This window comes from Castor canadensis, chromosome 3 (genome assembly GCF_047511655.1).
Source record: "Castor canadensis chromosome 3, mCasCan1.hap1v2, whole genome shotgun sequence".
NCBI classification, from domain to species: domain Eukaryota; kingdom Metazoa; phylum Chordata; class Mammalia; order Rodentia; family Castoridae; genus Castor; species Castor canadensis.
Window position 1 is genome coordinate 42,119,389 of NC_133388.1, and position 27,238 is coordinate 42,146,626.

Below are 27,238 nucleotides of genomic sequence, written 5' to 3' on the forward strand. Positions count from 1 at the left end.
GGATGAATAGGACACTAAAGGAGACTTTAGCCAAATTGGCCCTGGAGACTGGCGGAGATTGGTTGACACTCCTTCCCTTAGCCATCTTCTGGGTCCGGAACTCCCCTTATGTCCATGGGCTAACCCCCTTTGAAATCCTGTATGGGGCTCCACCCCCCCATCATTCAAAGGACCTTAAGCCCGAGACTAGATGATCTGGCCCCAAATTATCTGATTATGCTACAGGCTCTAGCTAAAGTACAACGACAAATATGTCCCCTAATTCAAGCGTACCATACTGCTGAGAGGACCCCGAACACGGAACATGGCATAGTCCCGGGTGATATGGTATGGGTTAAAAGGCATCAGTCCAAAACCCTAGAGCCTAGATGGAAAGGACCTTATGTTGTACTGTTTACTATCCCTACCGCCCTCAAGGTTGACGGCATCGGACCTTGGATCCATTACTCCCACGTGCATCGAGCCAATCATCAAAAACAAGAAGGGGCTAAAGAGTGGACTGTACGGTGGCACCCAGACAACCCATTAAAGTTAAAGCTCTTGCGGCCCCAAAAACATGCAGAGTCTTCAGGAGCCGTCACGAATGAATTGGATGATCTTCCTGATCCTGCTCATTGCCCGGAGCAGGAGCTTTGCCGAAACCAACCCTCACCAGCCTTATAAACAAACCTGGATACTCACCGATGGGGAGACACATACCACCCTCAACGAGACTACTCACACTGCCCCATTGGGAACTTGGTGGCCGGAACTACAATTCTGCTTCAGAGACATCAATCCTGCCTACAGGTCCACCACCCCAGACTCAGCTCGACACTATGGTTTTTATGCTTGCCCGGGCCACAAAAAAGAGCAAAGACTGGGGGGGGGATACAATACTCTTTCTGTAAGTCATGGGCATCATGCGTCACGTCTAACGATGGTGAATGGAAATGGGGAGTATCAGAACCAGACCTGCTCACATTTGCCTTTGTAAATGGGGTACCATGGGGACGCAGATGGGGGGGGCCTGAGCCTTCCGTTTCTCACCCGCGACTGCCAGCCCACAGATCTAGATAGAATCAAGGCCACTTTCACTGAAGCTGGCAAAAAAGACACCTCAGGATGGATACAAGGAAGGGCATGGGGAATTGTATTTTATAAATATGGTGGACACTCTGGCTTGACCATAGTAGTCAGATTGAAAATTGAGCCCACGGGGCCACCGTCCACAGCAGTAGGCCCTAATAAGGTACTTAGGCCACCCTATGTAAAGCCACCTCCCCGACCTTCCATAACTCACCACCTTCCCTCAACCATAGCCCAGGCTAATGTTACAACTCCAAGACCATCAGGAACCAGCTTTCCCCTGGTGAGGCCCAGTCTCATGACCGGATCTAAAGACCCCCTTTGGGACCTAGTGGATGCTGCATTCCTGACGTTAAACCACACCAACCCTAACATGACCAACTCCTGTTGGTTATGTTATGATGTGAGGCCCCCATTCTATGAGGCAATAGGGCTAAATGTCACCTACAATGTCTCGACTAGTGAAAAACCCACTCGGTGTTCCTGGGGAGACCGTAAGAGAGGTCTACCGTACAACAGGTAAGCGGCCAAGGAACCTGCTTAGGAAAAGTGCCAAAGAAAAGACAAGACTTATGTACTGTTATTAACGCCAGTCTTACCTGGGAAAATACTGTTAAATGGGTAATTCCAAAGGACAATGGGTGGTGGCTATGCTCGCGGTCCGGACTCACCCTGTGCCTATCAACTAAGGTGTTTAACAGCTCTAAAGAATTCTGTGTCATAGTGGCTGTGCTGACCCGCATCCTCTATCATACGGAGGAGAGTCTATACTCATACTGGAATACAAAAATGGTTGAAAAAAGAAAAAAAAGAGAACCTATTTCCGCAGTAACTATTGCTACCCTACTCAGCCTAGGGTTAGCGGGAGCAGGAGCCGGCATAGCCTCTTTGGCCACCCAGCATAAAGGGATGTCTTCGCTGCGCGCAGCCATAGACGAAGATATAGAGAGAATAGAAACCTCCATTAGCCACCTAGAAAAATCCCTCACTTCTCTGTCTGAGGTAGTACTTCAAAACCGACGAGGTCTGGACTTGTTGTTCCTCCAAAAGGGGGGACTATGTGTTGCTCTAGGGGAAGAATGTTGTTTTTAATGCCGACCATACCGGAGTTGTTCGTGACTCCATTTCTAAACTTCAAAAGAGCCTAGAACAAAGAAAACGAGAAAAAGAGGCCGGGGAAAGCTGGTTCGAGTCTTGGTTTAACCAGTCCCCATGGTTAGCTACCCTCCTATCTACACTGGCAGGGCCAATAATAATCCTCCTATTACTTGTTACCATAGGACCCTGGATTCTAAACCGACTTATGACTTTTGTCAAAAGTCGAATTAGTACTATCCAACTTCTGGTCCTCTGCCAACAATATCAGGCTCTTCATCCCCTTGAGAATGATTCCTCAATTTAGGCCATAAGAAAAGGGGGGAATGAAAGGAATAGGATGTCTCAGCGGACCCCACCCCCCTGTTGGAGAAACCAGTACCAAATGCCCCGTGTAGATAAGATAAGCAGAGCAGCAGGGCTCGGCTCAGGCATATAGAATGTGAGGAATGTGAGCAGGTTGCGAAAGATGACGGGATGTACGTGCAAGATGTGCTCTGCCTGCTTGCTCAATGTTGATAACGTAAATACGCGTGCAAATGCTGACCTTTTACTCTATAGGCTAGGAAGTACACGTACTCTTAAATGGATAGGCTGGAAATGTATGTGGTGTTACAAAATCATTGGCTATGTGCCGCGCGGGCTTTTGCTGTAACGACAGGTAGTGGTCTATATAAGATCTCCCCTAAAGAGGCTCAGGGTCGTGTTTTCCTAACCGGTCCTGCGTGTCCGTGTGGGAGCTCGACCCTGGCTAGCCAGCCCAATAAACTCTGCTTTGTTGATTGCATTCACGTGTGGCTTTCTGTCTCTTGGGGGTCCTAACATTAGAGACCTTCCCTTTATTCTTGTATCCTTCACCCCTGCATTACTCAGACCTAAAGTTGTTATTGTATGTTAACAGCAGTCTATTTCAAGAAAGGAAGAAAGAAATAGATTTTTTTTTTCCTAGTACTTGAGTTTGAACCCAGGGCCTTGTGCTTTCTAGACAGGTACTCTACCACTTGAGCCACCCCCACCCCTGAAAAGTAGGTATCAAAAAACTCGGTTTTTCCCTTTCATTGTTTGTTTTTGTTTTTTTCCACATCTGATGCCATTAGCCTATCATTAACTTAGATTTAACATAGCACTGAATTTTATTTTATGAAGGTATTTTATTCTCAATCTTTCTCAGTTTTCTCTGAGATTATAAAATTAAGATTTTTCTTTGGCACTAAGAAAGGAGTTTGAGAATCACATTAAATCCCCTAAGCAATTCTAAAAATAAGAATATAACTTATGAGTTGTTTTTTTTTAATCTTGAAGGAATAATAACGGATTTATTTTTTGCATCAAAAATATATTGATGTCATAGATTAATTACTACAGTCTAGAAATTTGATCCTATGAAGCGTTTTGTGAAATAAGCATAGCATTTTGAATATATTGTTCAATTTGAGTTTCTAGACCTAGCTAGAAATTTCACACCAACTCTTATGCATGTCCAGTGCTGTGTAAGGTGAGGTTTCCAAATGTTAATCCTTTCCTTAGCTTCCTCAATTGTGCTGTCACAGAATTTTAGGAGACTTAGGTGGTTAGGATGAGTTGACCGTCTCAAAGTTGTGGTTATAGATGCTTTATCAGTATTTTTACTGTTTGATTTATTTCTTGAGTAGGAACTTTGCTTTCTAAAAAGGGAGTGGGATTGCTGCTTGTGAGGCCCAAGGTTGTTTCTGTGTCTTCCTGTTTAAGCTGCTATTGTTGTACATGTGATGTGTAGTTCTTATCTTTGCCTCCTTGTTTTCCTCTATTTGAGTGTATTTTGTGTGTGTTTGTTTGTCTACTCTTCTCACAGAAAGGATTTGTTATCCTCCAGCTGGTAGAAGAATCGCTGTTTAAAGGCATTGCAAAACATGTTCTCTGTCCTTAAGAAGTTTATACTCTGTAGTAGGGAGGAGCAAATATAAATGTGTAAAACAGAGACCATTAATGTTTCACTGTATTTACTATGATTATTGCTGTCTGGCATCCAGGGGAAGTTCATTTGAGGTGGATCTTGAAGCATGAGTAGGCTCTAGTTTACTCCAGAAAAGAATGGGGGGATTTTTGGAGAGAACAGCAATCTTTTTCATAGTTCTGTTGTGAGAAAAGTATTTCACTGACTAAACACATTTTATTCATTAAAATGATGAGTCTACAATATACAGTAATTCACATGTTCAAACTTTCAGTATCTATAGCTTATACCAAATCAAAAAAATGTATATTGATAGCTTACAAATATCAAGTATTTGGTGTTATGTACTTAAGAAATGTTTGTGTAATCATGTATATTTGCTTTTATTTCTCACTTAGTATGATGTTGAATTTCAGTATTTTTTATGACATGGAATTAGGGTCCAAGGGAAAAAAATCTTGCCAGGTGCCAATGGCTCACACCTATAATCCTAGCTACTCAGGAGGCAGAGATCAGGTGGATCTCCATTCGAAGCCAGTGTGGGAAAATAGCTTGTGTGACCCTATCTTGAAAAAAACCCGTCACAAAAGGCTGGTGCAGTGGCTCAAGGTGTAGGCCCTGAATTCAAGCCCCAGTACCTCAGAAAGAAAAAAAAAGAAAAAGAATCCTTTACTTGAAATTTCTTCAGTGGGAAGAATTTGTCCTGTTTTTGCCGTCCTTTGTTAAGTGTTTCCTGTGCTCCTCTGTGTGCGAAGCATGAGGTGCTGCTGGAGAGGTGATGAGAAGCTTGGAAGAGATTGTGTGGAGGGCCATCTTCAAGGTTGTCTTCTTAGGTGACTCTTGCCTTCTATGTCCTGCAATCAAAGATGGTTCTGATTTTGAGCCTATATGACTAAGAAGATCATGCAGTCAACAGAGATAGAGGTAGAAGGTATGTTTTGGATATATTTGATCTGAAGTGTGGCAGCATTTGCAGATGTAGGGGTCTAGGCAGACTTTAGAAATGTGGGATTGGAATTTTGGACATGGAAGTAGTAATTTACATTGCCCAGGGAAGAAAGAGATTTCTGAGAAAAATTCAGTTCAACTTCAGTTATTATAGTTCACAGCAAAAATTTAAGTAATTATTAATATGCTGAAACATCTTTCTGTTTGGAGATAGAATATGTCCTGAATAATTTTTTGCCATTCCCTTATTTTTGGACCTGCTACTAGATGGCAGTAGTAATCAATGCCAAAGGCAAAGAAGGCAAGTATTAGAATAGTTTGATAGCAAAGTATAATTCATGTATTAGTAACATTACAAATGGCAGTACATTATTTTTAGTCCGTTTTATCCTTCACATCAGATCTATAAAGTACGTGTGATTTTTTTTTTCTCTTAATATCCGGCTTTTATAGGATGGTTCAAGATTTATGTTTTTTGTTGGTTGTTTCTCTGATAAAAGGATCTCTACTATGTTGAGAGGAGAGGAAATGAGTGTAGAACTTAGTAGATTCTGATCTTCCCATGATGTAGCCCAAGTATTAGCATGAGTAATAGTGTGAGTATTAGACATGCTACAGTTATATTTAAGGGCTTTACCACTTACTGTTTTGTTTTCTATTTCAACATATTCATTTTGAGTATTCTAATTTGGAGTATTAAATAATGATTCTGCCTGAAAATATAGGAAACATCTCTAACTGTCAATTTATAAATTTTTATGAAATGCTGTCTTGTCTGGGGACATAGCTCAGTGATACAGTGCCTGCTTAGCATGGGCAAAGCACTTTTGATTTCAGGATCAAAAAACTTCTGACTTTATCTCATTTCAGTCACTGGCTAACAGTGGAAATTTAAAAATCGTTAATATAAATAAGTTAAAGCATCTTTGTGAGTCTGGCACAGTGACCACGCCTGTAATCCCAGCTATGTGGAAGACGGATTGGAAGGATCATGGTTCAAGGCCAGCTTAGGCAAAAAGTTCATAAGAGTCCATCTCAGCCAATAAAAGATGGGCATGGTGGGTCACACCTGTCATCCCAGCAATGTAGGAAATGTAAGTAGGAGGACTGCCATCCAGGCCAGCCTGGACATAAACACAAGATCCCATTAGAAAAATAACAAAGGCAAAAAGGACTGCTATTGTGGTTCAAGTGATAGAGCACCTGTCTAGCAAGCATTAAGGCCCTGGGTTCAAACCCAAGTACCGCCAAAGGAAAAAAAAGTCTTGCTGCTTGGTGACTTAGGAAAGCATTTTTGGAAGAATATTTACACTGTGAATTCACCTTAGAAGTATCTAATTATGTAAATATGTCTGTCTGTCTGTCTGAAATAATAGAAATGATGTTTAATAGTTTATCCTGTGTTATTGTATGATATTACTGCATTTCTCTGAAATTCTCTAAGCTAACACTTTAGTGCATGTGTTTGTGCTAAACTCCATTCTGAGCATTTTCTTAAAAAGGAAAATTATAATTAATTTATTACAAAATACTAATCTAAATACCAGTTAACCAAATCCAGCAATGTTAATAAAAACAAATCTTGTCAAAGGTGATTAACACCAGCTTTCGAAGATTTTAAGAAGTGTTTATATTTGGAAAACACATTGATAAAAACGATCACGTTAAAATATTAAAGGAAGTGCCCATATGATTATCTCCATGAATAGAAGAAAAATTAGTTAAAATCATCCAGATGGTTTATGATACTTATAGCAAACTAAGAATAGAAAAAAAATTCTTTTTAATATACTAATTTATATATATATGTGTGTGTGTATACACACACACATATATATATATACACACACTAATATACTAATTTTGTCTGTCTTTTAAGGCTTTGTTTGCATTTGGGGATAGAAAGTTGGTTTGTTGAAGTATAATTTACATTCAGTAAAATTCACCCTTTTCAAGTATACAGTTTGATAAGTTGATGTGTGCATGCTCATATACACACAGTTGTGTAACCCTAATTAAGAGTTAGCCCCTTAGCAATAATGACCTCTTCATACCCTCAGCCCCTAGCAACCATTGTTTTGATTTCAGTCCCTATTATTTTGCCTTTTCCAGAATGTTCTATAAGTGGAATCAAATGCTATGTACCCTCTTTATGTTGCATAAATCACTGATTTGTTTTTTATTGTTCCATCCTTTATATGAATTTGCCACAGTTTTCCCCTCTATTTATGTTATTTGCATGTGTTAGCTGTTATGAATAAAGTTATGATGAGTAGTTGTGTATTGGTGGTTGTATGGACTATGTTTCAATTTTAATACCTAAAAGTGAGACTTGTGGATAAGTGTATATTGAATGGTATAAGAAACTGCTGTCTTATCACCAGTGTAGAAAAGTTGTTTTTGCTGCAGTCCCAGGTGTTGTCAGTCTGTTGTAATTACTCAGCTTAATAGATGTGTAGTAGTGTCTTACTGTGGTTTTAATTTGCATGCTCTGATGACTAACGATGTTGAGCAAGTTAATTTCTTTGTGGTGCTGGGGATCAAACCCTGGGTTTTCTGCATGCCAGGCAAGTACTTACTGTTGAGCTACATTCCCCAGCCCGCCATTTTTAAATTGAATTTTTACTTTTTTTTTTCCCTGAGATGGGGTCTCGCTATGTTGTCTAGGCTGACCTTGAACTCAGCAGTCCTTGCTTCTGCCTCTTGAGTGCTAAGATTACAAGACTTTCACACCAAACCTGGGTTGTAACTTTTATTACTGGGTCACAAGAGTTCTTTATACAAATTCTTTATTTGCAAGTAAGTTCTCTGGACCTGTGGTTTGTCTTTCAGTTTTGTTACCTTTTCATCAAAATGAAGAAGTTCTAAATTTTGAGTAAGTCAAAATTTTCTTCTGTAATCCATACTTTTTGTGTTCTGCAAGATCTTTGCCTATAACCACAGGTCATAGATTTCCCTAGATGTTTTGTAATTCTTGTTCTTTCGCTTAAATCTATGATCACTTTAGGATAATATTCCTTCTGACTTCATCTTTGATACTAATAAGTCACTGCACCATACTTTTTATTAGTATTTACGTGGCATGTCTTTTTCTATTCTATTACTTTGAAGCTATTTATGACTTTATATTTCAAATAGGCTTATTTTAGATAGCATATGATCTTACTTTTTCCTCCTCACTACTCCCAAAGTCACAGGCTCTGCCTTTCAATTGAGGTATTCAGGCTATTTATATTTAATGTAATTATTAATATTATTGGGTTTAAATCTCTCTTGCTAGTTTTGCTATATTTTCTATTTTTCTTACCAGTTTCTTGTCTTCTCCCTTCTTCTGCATTGAATATTTTTATGACTACATTTTATCTCCACTATTGGTTTATTAATTTTTCTCATTTTTTTTTTAATTTAAAACATTCACAGATTTCAAACAGCCACAGATCAAAACTATTTGAGATTTATTTTTTGCAGTGCTGGGGCTTGAACTCAGGGCCTGTACCTTGAGCCACTTCACCAGCCCTTTTTTGTGAAGGCTTTTTTGAGATAGGGTCTCCTGAACTATTTGCCCAGGCTGGCTTCGAACCAAGATCCTCCTAATCTCTGCCTTCTGAGTTGCTAAAATTATAGGTGTAAGCTACCAGCGCCCAGCTTCCCTGTTCTTTCCTGTAGTAGTTTAACAATTTTAGATCTTACATTAAGATCTTTGATCCTCTTTGAATTGATAGTAGTACAAAGTGAGAAACTGGGATGTAGTTTCAATATTTGACAGGTGGATATCTAATTTTCCCAGCACCATTTGTTGAAGAGGCTATCTTTTTTATAACACACATTTTGGGCTCCTTTGTTGAAAATCAGATGGCTGCATGGGTTGTGTCTGGGTCTTCTGTTCCATTGGTTTTCATGTCTGTTTTTTGTGCTAGTACCATGCTGTTCTTATTTTTATTTTATTTATTTATTTTTTTATTCATATGTGCATACAAGGCTTGGGTCATTTCTCCACCCTGCCCCCACCCCCTCCCTTACCACCCACTCTGCCCCCTCCCTCTCCCCCCTGCCCCCTCAATACCCAGCAGAAACTATTTTGCCCTTATTTCTAATTTTGTTATAGAGAGAGTATAAGCCATAATAGGCAGGAACAAGGATTTTTGCTGGTTGAGATAAGGATAGCTATACAGGGAGTTGACTCACATTGATTTCCTGTGCATGTGTGTTACCTTCTAAGTTAATTCTTTTTGATCTAACCTTTTCTCTAGTTCCTGGTCCCCTTTTCCTATTGGCCTCAGTTGCTTTTAAGGTATCTGCTTTAATTTCTCTGCGTTAAGGGCAACAAATGCTAGCTAATTTTTTAGGTGTCTTACCTATCCTCACCCCTCCCTTGTGTGCTCTCGCTTTTATCATGTGCTCAAAGTCCAATCCCATTGTTGTGTTTGCCCTTGATCTGATGTCTACATATGAGGGAGAACATATGATTTTTGGTCTTTTGAGCCAGGCTAACCTCACTCAGAATGATGTTCTCCAATTCCATCCATTTACCAACGAATGATAACATTTCGTTCTTCTTCATGGCTGCATAAAATTCCATTGTGTATAGATACCACATTTTCTTAATCCATTCGTCAGTGATGGGGCATCTGGCCATGCTCCCCTCTTGATTTCAAGGGGCCCTGCTTGCCTGTGCCAATCGTTTATCCCCATATTCTGTCTCTTCTGCAGTGGACAGATGTTGCTCTTCACTACCTGTGAGGCTCCAGATAAAAGCAAGGTGTTATTTTCCTCTACGAGTTTTTCTTGGGAGGAGGGCTTTTTTTTTTCTCGTACATAAAAAAATCTTTATTCCCATACTTGATTGTAAATGTAACTAAAAATTTCTAGGCTATAAATAATTTTGATCTAGAATTTTAAAGGCATTATTTTATTTTTTTTCTCCTAAGGCTGCTGTTGAGAAGCCTGATGCGATTATGATTCTCCAGTTTTTTTATGTGACCTCCTTTCTCCACTTTTAGACTCTTTCCTTTAGTTCCACGTTCTAAAATTTCAAGGTATTTGTGCCTTGGTATGGGTCTCTGTCTCTGTTTTGTGCGTGTGCATTACCCTTTTTTCTAGGCACTCAGTTTTTTTTGTTCTGTTTTTATGACTTTTAACTATATCTTTGAGCTCTTCTATAGAAATGTGTATTGTCTTTTATATTTAAGTTCCCCAAATGTTCTTTTTCTTTGCTAAAATCTACCTTGATGTGTGGTGTGCTGAAGAACTTGTGTGTCATCCTTGTGCGTGGCTGTGCAGATCTGTGTGTTCCAGTTTCAGATATGTGCTGCTGAAGTGAGCCCCATGATGGTTTTCGCTTTCAAATGCACACACCTGTTCATAACCACCACCCAGGAAGGTCCCTCGTTCTCGCTCCCAGTCTGTTCACTCTCAAAAAAGAACTGATATTCTGACTTTCATATCAGTTTCTTTTGCCTGTTCCTGAACTCTGTGTAAGTGAAATCATATGGTAATCTAGTGTTAGGCATCTTCCACTAAAAAGTTCTGTGATTTCTCTCAGTCTTACTGGTTCCAGTAGTATGATTTTTTATTCCTGTCTCGATTGCCAGTTACTGTAATTTATTTATCTGTAAAGCCTATTTAAACAATTATATAATTATCTGTCTAATTAATTGTCTTCTAATTATCTTAAGCTTATAATTATCCTTAAAGTGTATGCCTACAGTATATTTGTGTTGTTGCTTAGCCAGACACCTAGGAATTGTTTCTGACACCTCTTCTCACACTTACTTGCACCCCTACCAGAACATTCTGTTTATTTCTCTTCATATTTGTGACATGAATCTAGCCACTTCTCACCATCATATCTCTTGCTCAGAATTTTGCCCAAAGCTCTTAATTTCTTTTGTTCTTATCCTGAAGTCTGTTTTCCAGGCAGCAGCTAAAGGAATCTGGTCATATTATCTCTTATCTGCAGTGAGTTGCTTTCTTACTCAAGAATAAAATCTAGATGGGAGCAGTGGCTCACACCTGTAGTCCTTGGTACTTGAGAGGCAGAGATGGGATGCATTGAGGTTCCTAACCAACCAGTGTAAAAGGTCCATAGGATCCCCATTTTAATCAATAAAGAAAAAAAAAAAAGCCAGGCATGGTGATATGCCCCTTTCATCTGACTTATGTGGGAAGTATGAATGGGAGGATAGAGATCCAGGTTGGCCTGGGGATAAATGGGAGACCAGATTTGAAAAATAACCCAAGCAGAAATGGTAGAGCCCCTGCCTAGCAAGCTTGGGTTCAAACCCCAATACCACCAAAACAAAGCAAAACAAAACCCTAGAGTCCTTACTTACTATGACCTACAAAGCTTTTCCCTGGCCCAAGATACTGTGACCTCCCTTCCTACACCACGGTTTCTTTATCTGGCTCAGTTTTAACTGCATTCACCCTCTTCATTTTTGCTCTCAGTCTAAGAGGCTCTTGTCCAACATACTGCAGTACCTTGCTCCCTCATTTCATTCTGGTCTTGAATCAGTGTTGCCTCATGGGAAAGTTTTTCCCTTAATGATTGAATCTAAAAGGCTTTCCTGCCTCATTTTTCTTGCCCCTACCCTATATTACTTCTTATAACATTCATCATCATTGTTTTTTTTTTTTTAAATCATTATAATGAGTTATTTATGTAGGTAACTTCACCATCCTCCATGAGGGCAAGGACTTCGTGTTCTTTGCTGAATCCAGTATGTTCTCAGCCTATCTTGTCATAACCCTTCTGACATGAGATGAGATATCACTGTGTTTCCCAGACTGGCCTCTAACTCCTGGGTTCAAGTGATTTTCCTGCATCAACCTCTGGAAAGGCTGGGATTGCAGGTATGAGCCACCATGCCTGGCTTTGTTTTTGAATTCTTGAATAGGGTAATTCTTTCAGACTTTGTTTAGTAGATTTAATGCTATTAGACCATACCAGTTTCTAACTACAGTCAAGTAGTGGCTTTTTGATCATGTTAATATCATTCTGTAACAAGACCTGGGTCTAATTTTTTCATTGTTTTTACAGTTATTAAAGAAAGCATTTGCTTAATTTTCAAAAGCATCTTTTCAGAATTAGAAGAAGAGGAAATAGTAAACATATAGTATTTCTAACTGTTCCAAATTAAGACATCTGGTGGTGACTAGGGAAGTTTGGTTTCTCTCTGATTAACCAGCTGGTTGTTTTAAAAAGGAAAAGGCAGTTAATTGTTCCTGTTGAAAGAAGCTGGGCACTCGTAGACATATTGTAAAGGGTGACTTTTGAATGGAAGCATGACTTAAGAAGGTGGTCAGCGAAGAAAATGTGGGGTTTTTTTAAAGATTTTTTGAATGTTGTATCTGGAACTTGGGGGAAATCTTGCATTGCACAAGAAAGTGTGTATCACTCTCTCCAATCCCCTTCCCCTTTTACTTGGTGACAGATTCGTGTACTTAAAAGTTGTGCTTTTCCTAAGAACTGTAGTGTATTTAATGCATGGAATGCCATGTGTTGCTATAACCAGTATCCTGAGCATTTATGTGAATAAGAATAGCATATTCGGATTCACTAAGCTGGACTAATGTACAAAGACATTAAGTCTCAGTCACTAATGAATATGAAACAAAATTGTATTGGAGTTGTAGCAGATGTCAGTTTAACATACCTTTCACTAAATATTCTGCATGTCTTCCCTATTTAAATCAAATGGTTCATTGGCAAAGTGTTTTAAAGCCAATTCTTTGTTAGTTTAAAGCCTACAGATTTCTCTAAATTGTTGATACAAATGTTTTCTGAGGAAGGTTCTACTAGAGTTAAACCAATGTATGCTTTTATCTCAAGGTAGTCTTCCTTCTGATAGATTCTGGCCATGCATCTGAGTGGACTGTCCTACTTCAGTCTTCCCAATTTTTCTGAAATGCTAATTCCTACCTAAGCTTCCCCTGTGCAGCTTTGCTTTCCATGAGCTGACTTTAGACAGGCTTGATAAATAATAAGCCTCTTTAATGTCCAGTATGGAGTTCACATGGCTACCATGAGGTGTTTTAGGGTTGCCACTAGCCTTGCCATAGGTGCATGACATGAGACATTAGCAGCTACTGTCTCAAGTGCTCTGCTAATAGTTCCCTCTTTAAAAATTCATATGACATAATTTAAATTAATATGATAGATACTTATTTAGAGGCAATATAGTATACCACTTTTTTTTTAAGTATGATAATACTACAGTGGCAGTATAGTATAGGAATTAATAGCATGGGCTCTGGAATAAGAATTCTTTATTTTTTTTCTTTTTTGTGGTGGTGCTGGGTTTTGAACTCAGGGCTTCACACTTGCAAAGCAGACGCTCTACCACTGGAGCCACATTTCCAGCCCTGGAATAAGAGTTCTTGAATTCAGAAAGCAGCTTTACTGTATATTAGCTATGTTTTTCTCATCATTAAAATGGATATAATAATACTTGGGGATTGTTCTGACAATATTGTCATTATTAAAATTTCGTGCAATATCTGGGCATGGTGGCACATCTGTAGTTCCAGCTGCTCAGAAGGTGGAGGCAGGAGGATTGCAAGTTTAAGGTCAGCCCAGGCAAAGGTAGCAGGGGGACCCTATCTCAAAAACAGAATGCAGCCAGGTGCCAGTGGCTTGACATGCTTGTAATCCTAAACTACTCAGGAGGCAGAGATCAGGATGATCGTGGTTCAAAGCCAGCTCGGACAAATAGTTTGTGAGGTAATATTTCTGAAAAATCTATCACAAAAAAGAGCTGGTGGAGTGGCTCAAGGATTGGGGGCATGGCTAAGTGGTGGAGCACTTGTCTCCCATGCCAAGGCCCTGGGTTTAATCCCCTGCACTGAAATAAAAGCAAAAAACTTTCACTAGTACAGAAAAGAACTAGAAAGAAGACCCTCCACCACCGCATACACACATACACTGGGTACTTGACATACATTTCATGAACATTCTAGAGACCTTGTGTATAAATAAGTATCAGTGGATAGAAATAATCTTCCCACTTGAGCCACACCTCTAGTCCAGAATAAAGATTTGAAATTTAGAGTTTTGCTTCCTAAACCTACTGCTTTTTTTTTTTTTAAATTATACTACACTGGCAGGTTTTTTGTTGAGCTAAGAATGCATTACTGAAATATTTACATTAAACTCCAAGTATTCACAAACTGGTAACGTTTATTGCCTCTTGGGAAAGTAAAGAGGCCTGAAAATATAAATGTTCCAAAACAGTAATTTTGGAGCCTTTTGAATTTTGAACCATGTTGACTATGTTTTTCAAAAATATATGTACATTATTAGGACATATAGAAACTTACCATATGGAGTTCTATATACAGTTTTTTTAAATATATAATTTCAGTGGGTTGTTTATTTTGTTGCTATCTCTTTAGAGTCATTGAACCTTCTATTATTACTGGGCATATTTATAAAGAGTCTTTTGAGAGTTCCTCTGTGTAGCTCCCTTTTCCCATTTATTTTTGAACAAAAACAATTCAGAAGGGGAGTAGGGAAGAGGAAAAACAAAATACCAAAGTTTTTCTCTTTTTGTTTTGTTTTGTTTTGGAGGTATTGGGGTTTGCACTCAGGGTCTCACCACTTGAGCCACTCCGCCAGCCCTTTTTTGTGTTGGATATTTTCTAGATAGGGTGTTGTGAACATTTGCCCAGGCTGGCTTTGAACCACAATCCTCCTGATCTCTGTCTCCCGAGTAGCTAGAGTTCACAGGCTGAGCCACCAGCACCCGGTTAAAGTTTGTCTCTCTCTCTCTCTCTCTCACTCTGTGGAGGCACTTGGGTTTGAAATCAGGGGCTCACACATGCTAGGCAGGCACTTTTACCACTTGAGCCACTCCAGCAGCCCAGTTTCTCTTTAATATGAATAAAATATGACTTAAAAAACATGTTCTAAAAAAAAATAAAATAAAATAAAAATATGTCCTTAAGTTGGGCATGGTGGCACACATCCTATAATCCCAGATCTCAGGAGACTGAGGCAGGATCAAAAGTTTGAGATCTTAATGAGATCCTGTCTCAGAAAACAACAACAAAAATGTGTCAATGTATATTTCCTGAATTTTTCTTTTCAGGGGCCTCTTCCATTAGGTCAGTTTTGGCAGTATACCTAAGCATTTATTTTATTATGTCTAAATACTTGAGTGGTTCTGGTACCATTAACAAAAACTCCAAGGCAGTCTGGCTAAGGTAATCAGGAAATGTTGAGTGTCATAAATCTGGTGTGAAAAGTTCTCTTGTCAGCTGGCTTGGTTCCACTTGAGAGCTAGTGCTGCACATCTGGACAGCGTATAGCTGGAGGGATGCTTGCACAGCTTGGCATTTTGTACTGTCTGAGCTTGTCACTGGCAAACAGGGCAGAATTGCTGTGATTGGTTTAGGCCAATCAAGGTTGGTCCCTGGAGCTAAATCAATTCCCAAAACCATACTGATGCCACATGGGGGTGGGAAGGAGGAATTTGAGGAATTTGTCATTCTGTCCATTCAGGTTTCTTAATTGCCTTCAAATAAAATACAACAGACAACTGATCCTTCTGTTCCTAATGATAATTTTTGGGGACTAGAATTGTGTTAGATGAAGAGTGTAGGGGTTTCTTTTACTGTTCTCTGCTCCGTACAAATTTCACAGCAGAAAGCTTTTTAGATAAAGAAAATTGGAATACAAGAAAAATTAAAAGTAAAGGATGGTTGCTTACTGTAACTTTTAAGGTTTGTTAGTTTTTCCCCATCATACTGCTTCCTTTTTTTCCTCCTGCAATGTGTAGAATTAACATATAGTTTCTTCTCTCAAAATCTAATGTGCAAATTAAAAAAAAAAATGGTGTTTTTAGGAATGGAAGTGTGGCTGCAGCAATAGAGCACCTACTTTGCAAGCTTGAAGCCCTGAGTTCAAACTCCAGTTCTACCAAAATTTTTTTTAAATGGTAGTTTTAATATATAAAGAAAATCATCACTTTGCAAAAGAATCTTTTGTGGTACTGGTTTGAACTCAGGGCTTTGCACTTGCTAGGCAGGCATTCTGCCCCTTGAGCTACCCCTCCAACCCTTTTTGCTCTGGTTATTTTGGAGATAGGGGTCTCAGTTTTTGTCCAGTCATCCTGGACCCAGATCCTCCTATTTTAGGCTTCCCACCAGAGCTGGGATGACAAGCATGAACCACCACACACAGCTTTTCTCCATTGAGATGGGGGTCTCACAAACTTTTTGCTCCTGTTGGCCTCGAATCATGATCCTCACAAATTGTCACTTCCTGGGTATCCAGGAGGTGTAAAGGCACCTAGCACAGTAAAAATTTTAAAGCGTAATAATTGAAGGTCCTGAACAAGCAACTTAGAAAAGACTAGGGATGAAATGAGTAGATCATTCAGCCATGCATATAGTAAATCTCGTTTGAAGAATGTGAGCAATTCGTGTATACTTAACGTTGTAGTAAGGACCTGAGATAGTCAGAGAAGATAAAACAGACATGGTACCTGCTCTACAAAAGCTTATAGTGTCCAGAAGAACATGGGTAGTTGGAGAAATCATTACCACATTACCATTTAGAGAGATCCTCTCTCTAAAATAACCAACCCAAAAAAGGCTAGGGGTGCAGCTCAAGCAGTAGAGCACCTACCTAGCAAGTACCAGGCCCTGAGTTCAACACCCAGTACTGCCAGCAGGAAAAAATTTAGCAGTATCTTTAAAAACAGATATACTTTCAGGTATGAATATTCATAATAGTTGAAAGATTTGACAGCATATATTACTATTTTTTCTTTAACACAGGATCTCACTACCGCCCAGGCTATCCTCAAACTCCATAAGTACTCCAAACTGGCCTAGAACTCAAGATCCACCTGCCTCTGCCTCCTGAGTGCTGAGACTATGGAATGAGCCACCATGTTCCGCTTACTGCTATCTTTAATAATGAAAGTAACAATGCATTTGAAGTACATGTTGGATAGATGACTAATTTTCTTCAGATAATTTATCAGATAGGTTCAAAAAACCTTAACTCCCCAAAGCTGGAAGTCAAAATTGCCTGGTCACGATAAAAACTAGCTATTATGACTGTGAAATACAAATGTCCACCAAATGTTCCGAATGCAGGAAGCTTAATGGGCAGGGGCGCCCAGGAAGGGCTCTAGTGACTTAGCCATCTATACTTGGAATTTAGCTACTGTAATGCTACCACATCTATTAAAATGGGCTAGGATGATTGAGCTCACAGAGAAAAAAATAATTGTAACTGGAGTTTAACAAATGCTATGCTATGTGCTAGAAACTTACCTCCAGGTTTTTTTTTTTTAATCATTTAACCTCAGACCGTATTACTGTCACCACTTTACAGAGGAAACTGAAGCTCAGATTGCTTAATTGCCCGTGCTGTCACAGCTGCTAAGTGAGCCTGTCCTATCAGGCGAGTTAGGTTTGAAAATCAAGTAACTGCGAAATCTGCGAACCTGTGTTCATTCCAGTACTAGGATACTGCTCTTCTGTGTAAGTATTAAGATACTACACAAGTTGAGCATCCCTAATCTGAGAGCCAAAAATGCCCCAAAATACAAAGCTTTGTGAGTGCCAACGTGTCTTGCAGCACAGCTGAGAATTACAGACACCTAATCTCATGTGCTGGCTCAGTGAGAACACATGGCCGTCTCCAGTGTGGTGGCACATGCCTAGAATCCCAGCACCAAGAGACTGAGGCAGGAGGATCAAGAGTTTGAGGCCAGCCTGGGCTACAGAGCAAGTACACAGCGAGTGTTAGGCCAGCCTAAGTTAACACAGCAAGACCTGTCTGAAAAAAAAAAAGTGGATAAGATAAGTAAATCAATCATTTAAAAAAAAACACAGATGCACTGCAATAATTTATAAAATCATCTTCAAGTTATGTATATAAGGTTCAAACAAAATGCAAATTAATTCTGTGTTTAGACTGGAAACCCAGTCTAAATCACCAAAAGATGTCCCAGTTTGGGACTTTTGGTCCCAAGCATTTTGGGTAAGAGATACTCAATCTGTGCTGTTAACACACACAATAACACAAGTCTTTATGTTTGAACAGTTTTTAATATTTCTTCAATAACAAGGAGGATTTTTGATAAAAATAACATATCTTGTATTAGTCACTTTTCTGTTGCTATGACAAAATACCTGAGAGAAACCAACTTAAAGGAGGACAGATTTATTTTGATTCATGGTTTCAAAGTTTTCAGTCATTGTTTCTGGGCCTGTGGTGAGGTAGAACATCATGGTGGAAGGGTGTGACAGCAACGCTGTTCACTTTATGGTGGTAGGGAAGCAGAGAAGGGTCTGGGGACAAGACGCCTCCAATGACCTGCTTCCTTCAACCAGGTTTCATCTCCTGTTAGTTCATAAGCTATGAATTCATCAATGGAATGAAGTTAGTGCTCTTGTGATCCAGTTCTCTCTCAGTAGTCCCACTAACTGGGGCCGTCAACACAGCCTTATGGGTGGACATTTCATATCCAAACCATACCAAATCTTAAGGCAGAACCTACAAGAGGAGTTCCTTTGTAGGTTTAGTCAACTCTTAATTAGCTAAGGTCAGTTATTCCTCAGCGGTTAGTCAGCTTTCCTCATGTAATGTGTTGCAGGATGATAGTTCATCAGGAAGGTGTCCTTTATTTATAAATATCTAAAATCTCCCAGCTAGTGCATTATACTCATGTGAGAATTCTGTATCCCAGTAAAAATGGCCACAGCAGTGGTAGCTCTGTGCCAGGGCCCTTCTGGGATTCAGCTATTTCTTGACTTGAACAAGGTGGCTCTTTAAAGGAGTTCTAGTCAAGATGAGGATTAGTGATTGCTCTTCCATTCCCAGAAGAGTTGGGCCTGTACTGACATTGGATATGATTGCTCGCTACATCCTTTAACTCATCAACAAAAAATTTCTTTTGAGTGAAGGGGAAAAATGTTTAGATGAGCAAACTGCCACAGCTTGAGGCTTTAGTGCCTGTCCTTTCTTTGTGCCTCTGCTTGCCTCCTCTCAGTGCTGGGGAGAAAAGGACATCGGGTTTCATGGTGTATGATTGACAAAGGAGCTGCAGCAACTCCACTGTCCCTTATCCTTTATCTCTTTTCTGTTCTTTTTGCTTATCCTCATTCCTCTCCCTCCACCGCTTTGCTTTAGTGTTCTTTTTTGACCTCTTGTGTGCATTGCAGACATATAGATATAGGTGTATATTTGTAGAAGAAAGGCTCATGTCCTCGGCTCTCACTGTAATACTCCTTAGCAGGTTGCTACTGTAGAGTGCCAATTGATCATTCTTCTATGCATCTAACAGAAATATAAGCAAAAAAGATAAACATCTTATTTGCTCTCTTATATTTTAGTTAGGTTGAACCACATGAAGTCATCAATATCATTTTGATCCTTTGAAAGAGATTTAATCGAACACTTTTTTTTGATGGGACTGGGGTTTGAACTTAGAGCTTTAAAACTTGCAAAGCAGGTGCTCTGCCATACCTCCAGTGCCTTAATTGAACACTTCTCAGGAGCCTAAGTAGTACAATTTGGGGATCGAATGAGTTGCCTGAGTGGGAGAGTTAGGTATTTATGAAAGCTTCTACTTGAGGTAACCAGGTAGATGTCAAAATGACATGATGACCAAAATGGAGAAAATTGAGAAGTATAAATTTTTTAAGAGGAAGATTTTGGGAGGAGGAGGACATAAATAATTGAGATACAGTAGGATATATCTAAGGAGATGTGGGGGATGATAGGATACAAATAATGAGAAATGGCCAGTAGACAGCTGGAAATGTAAATTTGCATAGAGACAGATGTGATGGTTGGCCAATAGGTGGCACTTGAAAGCATGAATGTGAATAAGGTCACCCTGTGAGAGGGGAATGAGGAAAAGAGAACCCACCTGCAGGCTTCTCTTGAGGGCTGGGAAGTGAATTATGTAAAGAAAAATCAGGTGTGGTCTATACTTGGAAATACATACAGTCATTCTGGAGTTATTCCTTAGTATTTAAAATTAAGAATTAACTATATAGCTTTAAAAGGTTATGTTTCAAATAAGACTCACTTGTTTATTAATGCATTAAGGTATAAGTTAAAGGTTTTCATATTTCCCATAAGAGAAAAAAGTGTGTTCCTGCTGGGCGCTGGTGGCTCACACCTGTAATCCCTAGCTACTCGGGAGGCAAAGATCAAAAGGATGGAGGTTTGAAGGCAGCCTGGGCAAGTAGTTCACAGGACCCTATCTAAAAAATACCCTACACAAAAAAGGGTTGGATGAGTTTAAACTCTATAGCTTGAAAATATTGTGGGATATACCTAGTTTATCTCTAACACTCTTACCTTCCTTCTGTCCTCTACCTGTCTCCTCTCTCCTCCTCCTCCTCTTGAAGTGTACTGCTGGTGGTGGTTTGATTATGAAGTATGCTGCTTTTAAACAGTACACTATAGAAACAACCATTCTTGTTACTATTGCTAGTTCTGAAGTGTTAGTTTGCTGTACCTGTCCATCTGGGCACTCTCTACCTGCCTCAGCATTCTAGTCCCCAGAATCCTTTGAATTAAATCTTGTCGGGGGACCATTCCAATGTGAAACAGACCCCAGACAATCCAGAGAAGGGAAGGACTGCAGTCCTGCTTAAGTGTGGCATTGTGCAGAACTAGTCCTGCGAATTGCTATTAGCTTGAAAGCATTAAGCCATCTAATATGAGCTCTCATATACAGATGCCAGTATGAACTAGCAGTGAATAACTATTCCTTTTACAGTCTCATAGTAACACTTTGAGTAGTTCAAGAATGGGCAGTTCTAGCCAGGTGCCCTGTGGCTCGCGTCTGTAATCCCAGCTACTCAGGAGGTAAAGATCAGGAAGATCACAGTTTGAAGCCAACTTGGGCAAATAGTTTGAGAGACTCTATCTCGAAAAACCCATCACCAAAAAAAGGGCTGCTGGAGTGGCTCATGGTGTAGGCCCTAAGTTCAAACCCCAGTACCACCAAAAAAAAAAAAAAGAGAGAAAAGAATGGGCAGTTTGGCTTTTTCTGGAATTAAAAGGGGTTTCTTCTGGCAGTAAGTTCTTAAGTTAAAGGTACATTTTAGGCTATATTTGAGTATCTTGTGGTAAAGCGTTAAATAATGTTTTTCTTCACAGATACAAAAATCTCAGTATTTCCTTTTGTACTTTTATAAAGAAAGCCATTATTTTACTAATTTCCGTGAGCAGTAGACCCTCTGAAAACAGATGCATACAGTATTCTTTTAGGTTTATTCTGTTACTTCTAAACACTTAACTTCTTAATACATGAAAACTGAATCAATTGTGCATTGATTTATTCAATGACCATTTTTTTAATGACAAGCAAGAAAGTCAGGTAATAAACTCAATGAAATCAGGCTTTTCAAAAATTTTATTGAATGAAAAGAAAATTTCAAAAAAGTTATATAAATGTGCCATTTTTATAAGTTCTTAATCATAGGAGTAAAATTTTAGTTATAATGCTCATTTCTTAAAAATCTCAAGCAAATATGGCAAGTATTAGCATCTGTTAAATCTGGGTATTACATATCTGGGTATCTGTTGTACTTTTTTCTACACCTCTTTGTGCATTTGAAGTATTTCATAATTAAGAATTTAAATTTTAAATTAATAGACCAGGCATGTGATAAGGAGCAAGAGGAACTTCTTTAGGTTGGCTGATGGGGAGGATCTCTTTGAAAGGGAGGTGACAGATGCTATGACCTGAATAACAGGAGGTGTTACTCATGCAGAAAATGTGGGGAAAAATAAACCAGGCATAGAAACTGCTATTGTTAAAGCCTTGAGGCACGAGTAACCTGCCTCAAGTCATTTAGCCTGTTTGGTCGGGAAAACCATTGTATTGATAATTATCACAGCATAACTAGAAAATGGTCAGTTAGTCTTTGAATTCTTAAATGCAGAGAAGATCATTACTTTTAGAGTAATCTCATTGTTTTGTAGTTATTTCCATATAGGGCTTACAGGTGAAGGGGTAATATCAAAAAGAATACAAAACTGACTAGAGCCTGGCACTTATGGCTCATGCCTGTGATCCTAGCTACTCAGGAGCAGAGATCAGGAGGATCATGGTTTGAAGCCAGCCCAGGTAAATAGTTCTCGAGACCCTATCTTGAAAAAACCCATCACAAAAAAGCTGACTTGGTTTATCTGTCAATGTCAAGTCAGGATAGTTTGAGTATCAAAAAGGCAGTAGAGGGCTGATGAAGTGGCTGAAGTGGTAGAGTGCCTGCCTAGAAGGCATGAGGCCCTGAGTTCACACCCCCATACCACCAGGAAAAAAAAAAAAAAAGGCAGAAAGTTGGGTATTATGGTGCATACCTATAGTCCTAGCTACTTGGGAGTCCGGAGGCAGGAGGATTATTTGAGCCCAGGAGTTTGAGGCCAGCCTGGGCACCATAGTAAGACCCCCATCTCAAAAAGCAAAACAACCAACAAAGCAATGCCTTTTGAGACTCTTCTACCTCCTCTTGTGCTTCTAAAGATACTTGTGGTCACATTGGGCCTACCCAGGTAATCTAGGATAATCACCCTATTTAAAGGTTAGCTTTAAAGTAGATTAGTTAGCAACTTTTATTCCATCTGCAACCTCAGTTCCTCTTTGGCATGTAATCTAACATGTTTCCCAGGGATTAAGGCATAAACATCTTTAGGGGAGGTTTCTTTTTCCTTTTCCTTTTTTTTTGCTTTACACCATGGCCAATGCTCAGAACTCTTGAGTGTGACCAGTAATTGGGTTCAAGCTAAAAGGAACTACAGAGTGGTTTGTGCACATTTTCTAATTCTCTTACTAGCCTAAAATATATATGGTAAGTTCGGTATTAAAGAGTGATTCAGTTAGAAGGCAACTGAGTTTGAGTTACATCACAATAGGATGATAGGGAACTGCATAAAATATTCAAGCAGATTTTCAGTTTTATACCAAAGTATTTTGATTTAATTGCACATTCAGGGAAGCTTTGAGTTTAATATTAATTTTTATTTTTATTATAGAGTGTTACTACCTGCGGATGCCACTGTTGATATGGAGAAAATTGAGGAAATGTTTGCTGGTCTGCATATTGTTAACCGTTCCTTGGCACCTAAAGAGCCCACTTATCTGCTTGGTATAGACACATCAAAGACTGTACAAGCAGGAAAAGGAAGCTTGGTTGCAGTTTTATGTTCTAATGGATCAATAAGAATACATGATAAAGAAACGCTGAACATACTGCGAGAATTCAGTGGATATCCAGGACTTCTTAGTGGAGTCAAATTTGGAAATTCCTGTAACAGTGTATATTCAGCAAGTACTGATGGCACTGTGAAATGCTGGGATGCTCGAGTAGCCAGTGAAAAGCCTACTCAGCTGTTCAAGGGTTACCCTTCCAATATTTTCATCAGTTTTGATATCAACTGTAAGGACCATGTCATTTGTGCTGGCACAGAAAAAGTTGATGATGATGCATTGTTGGTATTTTGGGATGCAAGAATTAATTCTCAGGATTTTTCTACTGCTAGAGACCCGCTTGGTGCCTATTCAGAGACACATAGTGATGATGTCACTCAAGTATGCTTCCATCCCAACAATCCCAACATGGTTGTCTCGGGTTCAACTGATGGCCTGGTAAATGTATTTGATATTAGTGCTGATGATGAAGAGGATGCCCTGCTTGCAACCTGTAACTCAGCATCATCAGTAAGCCATATTGGTTGGTCTGGAAAAGATTATAAACAGATTTACTGCATGACACATGATGAAGGATTTTGTTGGTGGGATCTCAATCACTTGGATACTGATGAACCAATTACACGTTTGAATATCCAAGACGTCAGAGAAGTAATTGATGTGAAAGAAGGTAATTTGGACTGTTTGATTGGTGGCTTATATCATGAGAAGATGAATAAATTATTTGTTGTTGGAGGTGCAAACACAGGAAGGATTCATTTAATGAGCTGCACCACTGCAGGACTGGCCCCAGTGGCCAGCCTGGAGGGAGGGCATACTGCCACAGTTCGATCCTTCTGTTGGTGTGTGCAGGATGATTCTCTGCTGACTGGGGGAGAGGATGCACAGTTACTGCTCTGGAAACCTGGAGCTGTGGAGAAGACCTTTACAAAGAAAGGCGGCATGAAAGTGGTATCCTCTGTGCACCAGCGAGTGCGCATCCATAGTAGCCATTCTTACAAGAGAAGGAAAAGGTGATGCTGCCTTGGGAATTTACTTGATAGTCTGTGTGTGTGTGTGTGTGTGTGTGTGTGTGTGTGTGTGTGTGTGTGTGTGTGTGTGTGTGTCTGTCTGTCTGTCTGTCTGTCTACTGCCTATAGTAAATGTAATTAAACTTTATTTATAAAAACAAGCCAGTTAGCAAACAGTAGGACAAATGCTGAGGATGGCATAATTCAGGTTTATATTCTAATACATTTTTAAAACCCATCTATTGAGTTAATAAATGTTGGGTTTAAAGAAGTAGATCTGATAGCAACTTTTTAGAAGTAGATAGCTGATGAAACTTAATAAAACCAGTGTTTTGGGCTGTTTTTTAAGTTCAGATTTTTACATTTGAAATTATCTTCATTGTTTATACAGCCAAACCAGACTATTGATTTGAGGAGCTTCTACTTCTTTAATATATCTAATATATTACCTTGGAGTATAAATGTAAATATTCTCATGAGTCTAAGTAGAATTATATATATTTTTTGAAATGAATGAGTATACCTAAAATGAGAAAAATATATTCAGTAAATATTTGCATCTATACTTTAATACTATTTACTATTGGCGGAACAGTAAACAAGTGTTTTGCTGATGAAAAGGAAATTTCTCTTGCTAGATTCATTTTAAGACAATGGCTCAAGTGGCAGAGCACCTGTCTAGCAAGTGTGAGGCCTAAGTTCAAACCCCAGTGCCACCAAAGAAGAAAATATTCAAGATGTTTCAAGTATGATATATTTGATACACCCCCACCCAGCACAACAGGAAAAACAATTAGAAGACTCAAAGTAAAATATAAAAATGAAAATATAATAGTAGGACTATTTTTGTTGTTGGTTTTTATTTTGTTTTTTGCAGTACTGCAGTTTGAACTCTAGGAATAATAGTAGGACTGTTTTTATTTCAAAATAGCCTTTCAATTGTACTTTGTGATAAAATTTTGTTCTATAGTATTTATCCATAATTTTAAATTTGAAGTTTTGTTTATTCTTAATCATATCATTCTTTCTTTCAAAAAGTATTTCTGTAAAGAATCTTAATAAAAGAAGTTAATTTTTCTAATAATTTGGTGTATTGTCTTATTTCTTAAAGGTAAGAAGATCCTTTTATAGATTAGAATTATGAAAAACACAAATGTGCTTTAGAATCTTTTTAGATTTCTCTTCAGAAATTTTTTTTTCTTTGGCAGGACTTGGATTTGAACTCTGGGCTTTTTCCTTGCAAAGTAGGTGCTCTACTGTTTCAGCCATACCTCCAGTCCATTTTGCTGTGGTTATTTTGAAGATGGGGGTCTCGGGAATTATTTGCCTAGGTTGGCCTTGAACTGTGATCCTCCTGAGCTCAGTCTCTCAAGCAGCTAGGATTATAGGTGTGAACCTGGTACCTGGCCTCTTTTAATGTTAAAAAGATGACTTAGCTTTGACTCTGACACTAAGAGAAAATTAATTTTTCTGTAGAAAATGCAGCTTACATTTAGGTTATGATCTAGCTTGACTCATTCAAGGCTGTACAATAGGTAAGTCACTCCACATATTCGAAATATATAATTCTTTGTGTGTGGGGGGGTGGTTACTGGGGTTAGAACCAAGGGTTTCATAGATGCTAAGCATGCACTTCACCACTGAACTATACCTCCTGCCCTGCTGTCTATTTTTAGAAGACCTGTGAAGTGTGAATGGTTTCACATGTTAAATAGTTGAAAAAAGCCAAAAAGAGTATTTTGTGATGTGAGAGCATTATTTATAGTAGCCCAAAGGTGGAGACAATCCAAGTGTCCATCAGTAGATGAATGGATGTGGTATATCTGTCCATTCAATGGGATGTTATTCAGCCATGCAAAAGTAATAAAATACTGATACATGGTACAACTTGAATGAATCTTGAAAGCATGCTAAAAACAACTGCAAAAGACCCTACGTAGGATTCCACTTACGTGAAGTGCCAATATTCCAGTCTCTAGGGAAAGAACATTAATCAGTGGTTGTCTAGGGCAGGAAGTGGATGGAAAATTGGGGAATTAGTGGGTGACAGCTAAAGGGTATAAGATCTTTTTTGGAGGTGAGAAGGGTGTTCTAAACTTGGCAATGAAGGCTGTACAACTCTGAATATACTAGAAATCAATAAATGTTTAACTGTTTTTAAAAAAATTAAATGGATATAAAAATTGTACATTCTTTGAGGCAGAAGGACTGCTAGCTCAAGGCCAGACTGGACTACATAGTGCATCACTGTCTCAGTGGAAAAAAATGTACATTTATGGGGTACCATGCAGCGTTTCCAGACATGTATACATCATGTAATGTTTAAATCAGGGTAAAATAGCTCCTCCAGTATTCATCCTTTCTTTATGATGAAAACATTCAAAATCTTTTCTTCCTGCTTTTTGAAATACACAGTATATTATCGTTGTCTATGGTTGCTCTACTGTGCAACAGCATACCAGAATTTTTTACTCCTTTTTAGGCATTACCCACTGATAATAGTTCTCTATCACTCCCTGTCCTCGTGCTTATATGGGTGAATTGTTCACAGCTATTTAAAAAAAAAGAACCAGACAAATGAGAATCAAGAAGCCAGGGTAGCAATCTTAATAACTGACAAATGGAATTTAAGGCTAATATAATATTGGTTCCAAAGCAAGTTAAAGATAGGGAATAAAAGGTCTATTTTGTTCACAAATATTCACAATTAAAATTATTAGATAACCCAATACAATGACTTTTTGTTTTAAAAGCATTATAATTTTAAAAAGTAACAATATGACCAATATAGTTTACTTCAGGAATGTTGGTAATTCAATAGAAAATCTATAATAATGGTCATAATAAAAAAAGTCATGATTGTCTTAATAGATAAATATGTGGGAAGGTTTAAACCTGTGTATGAAAAATATTACCAGCAGTCTGGGAATAGAATAATTTAACAACTACCATATAATCCAGCCATCCCATGACTAGGTATAAATTCAAAGGAAATG

General features: G+C 38.8%; 1 protein-coding gene across 4 annotated transcripts in view; it reads left to right on the plus strand.

The window, feature by feature from the left end:
- Wdr89 (WD repeat domain 89) overlaps positions 1-25,126 on the plus strand; it is a 37,794-nt gene extending 12,668 nt beyond the window's left edge. For 2 of the 4 annotated variants that reach the window (XM_020184626.2, XM_074067831.1), the window contains one exon: positions 23,058-25,126. In XM_020184626.2, the coding sequence (XP_020040215.1) occupies positions 23,089-24,249 (1,161 nt within the window). In that variant the 5' untranslated portion in view covers positions 23,058-23,088 and the 3' untranslated portion in view covers positions 24,250-25,126. Of the gene's footprint in view, positions 1-417; positions 3,427-11,709; positions 11,897-23,057 lie in introns of those variants that run through there. The other 2 variants (XM_074067832.1, XR_012446144.1) reach the window with 2 other exon arrangements.
- Positions 25,127-27,238: the final 2,112 nt, after the last annotated feature.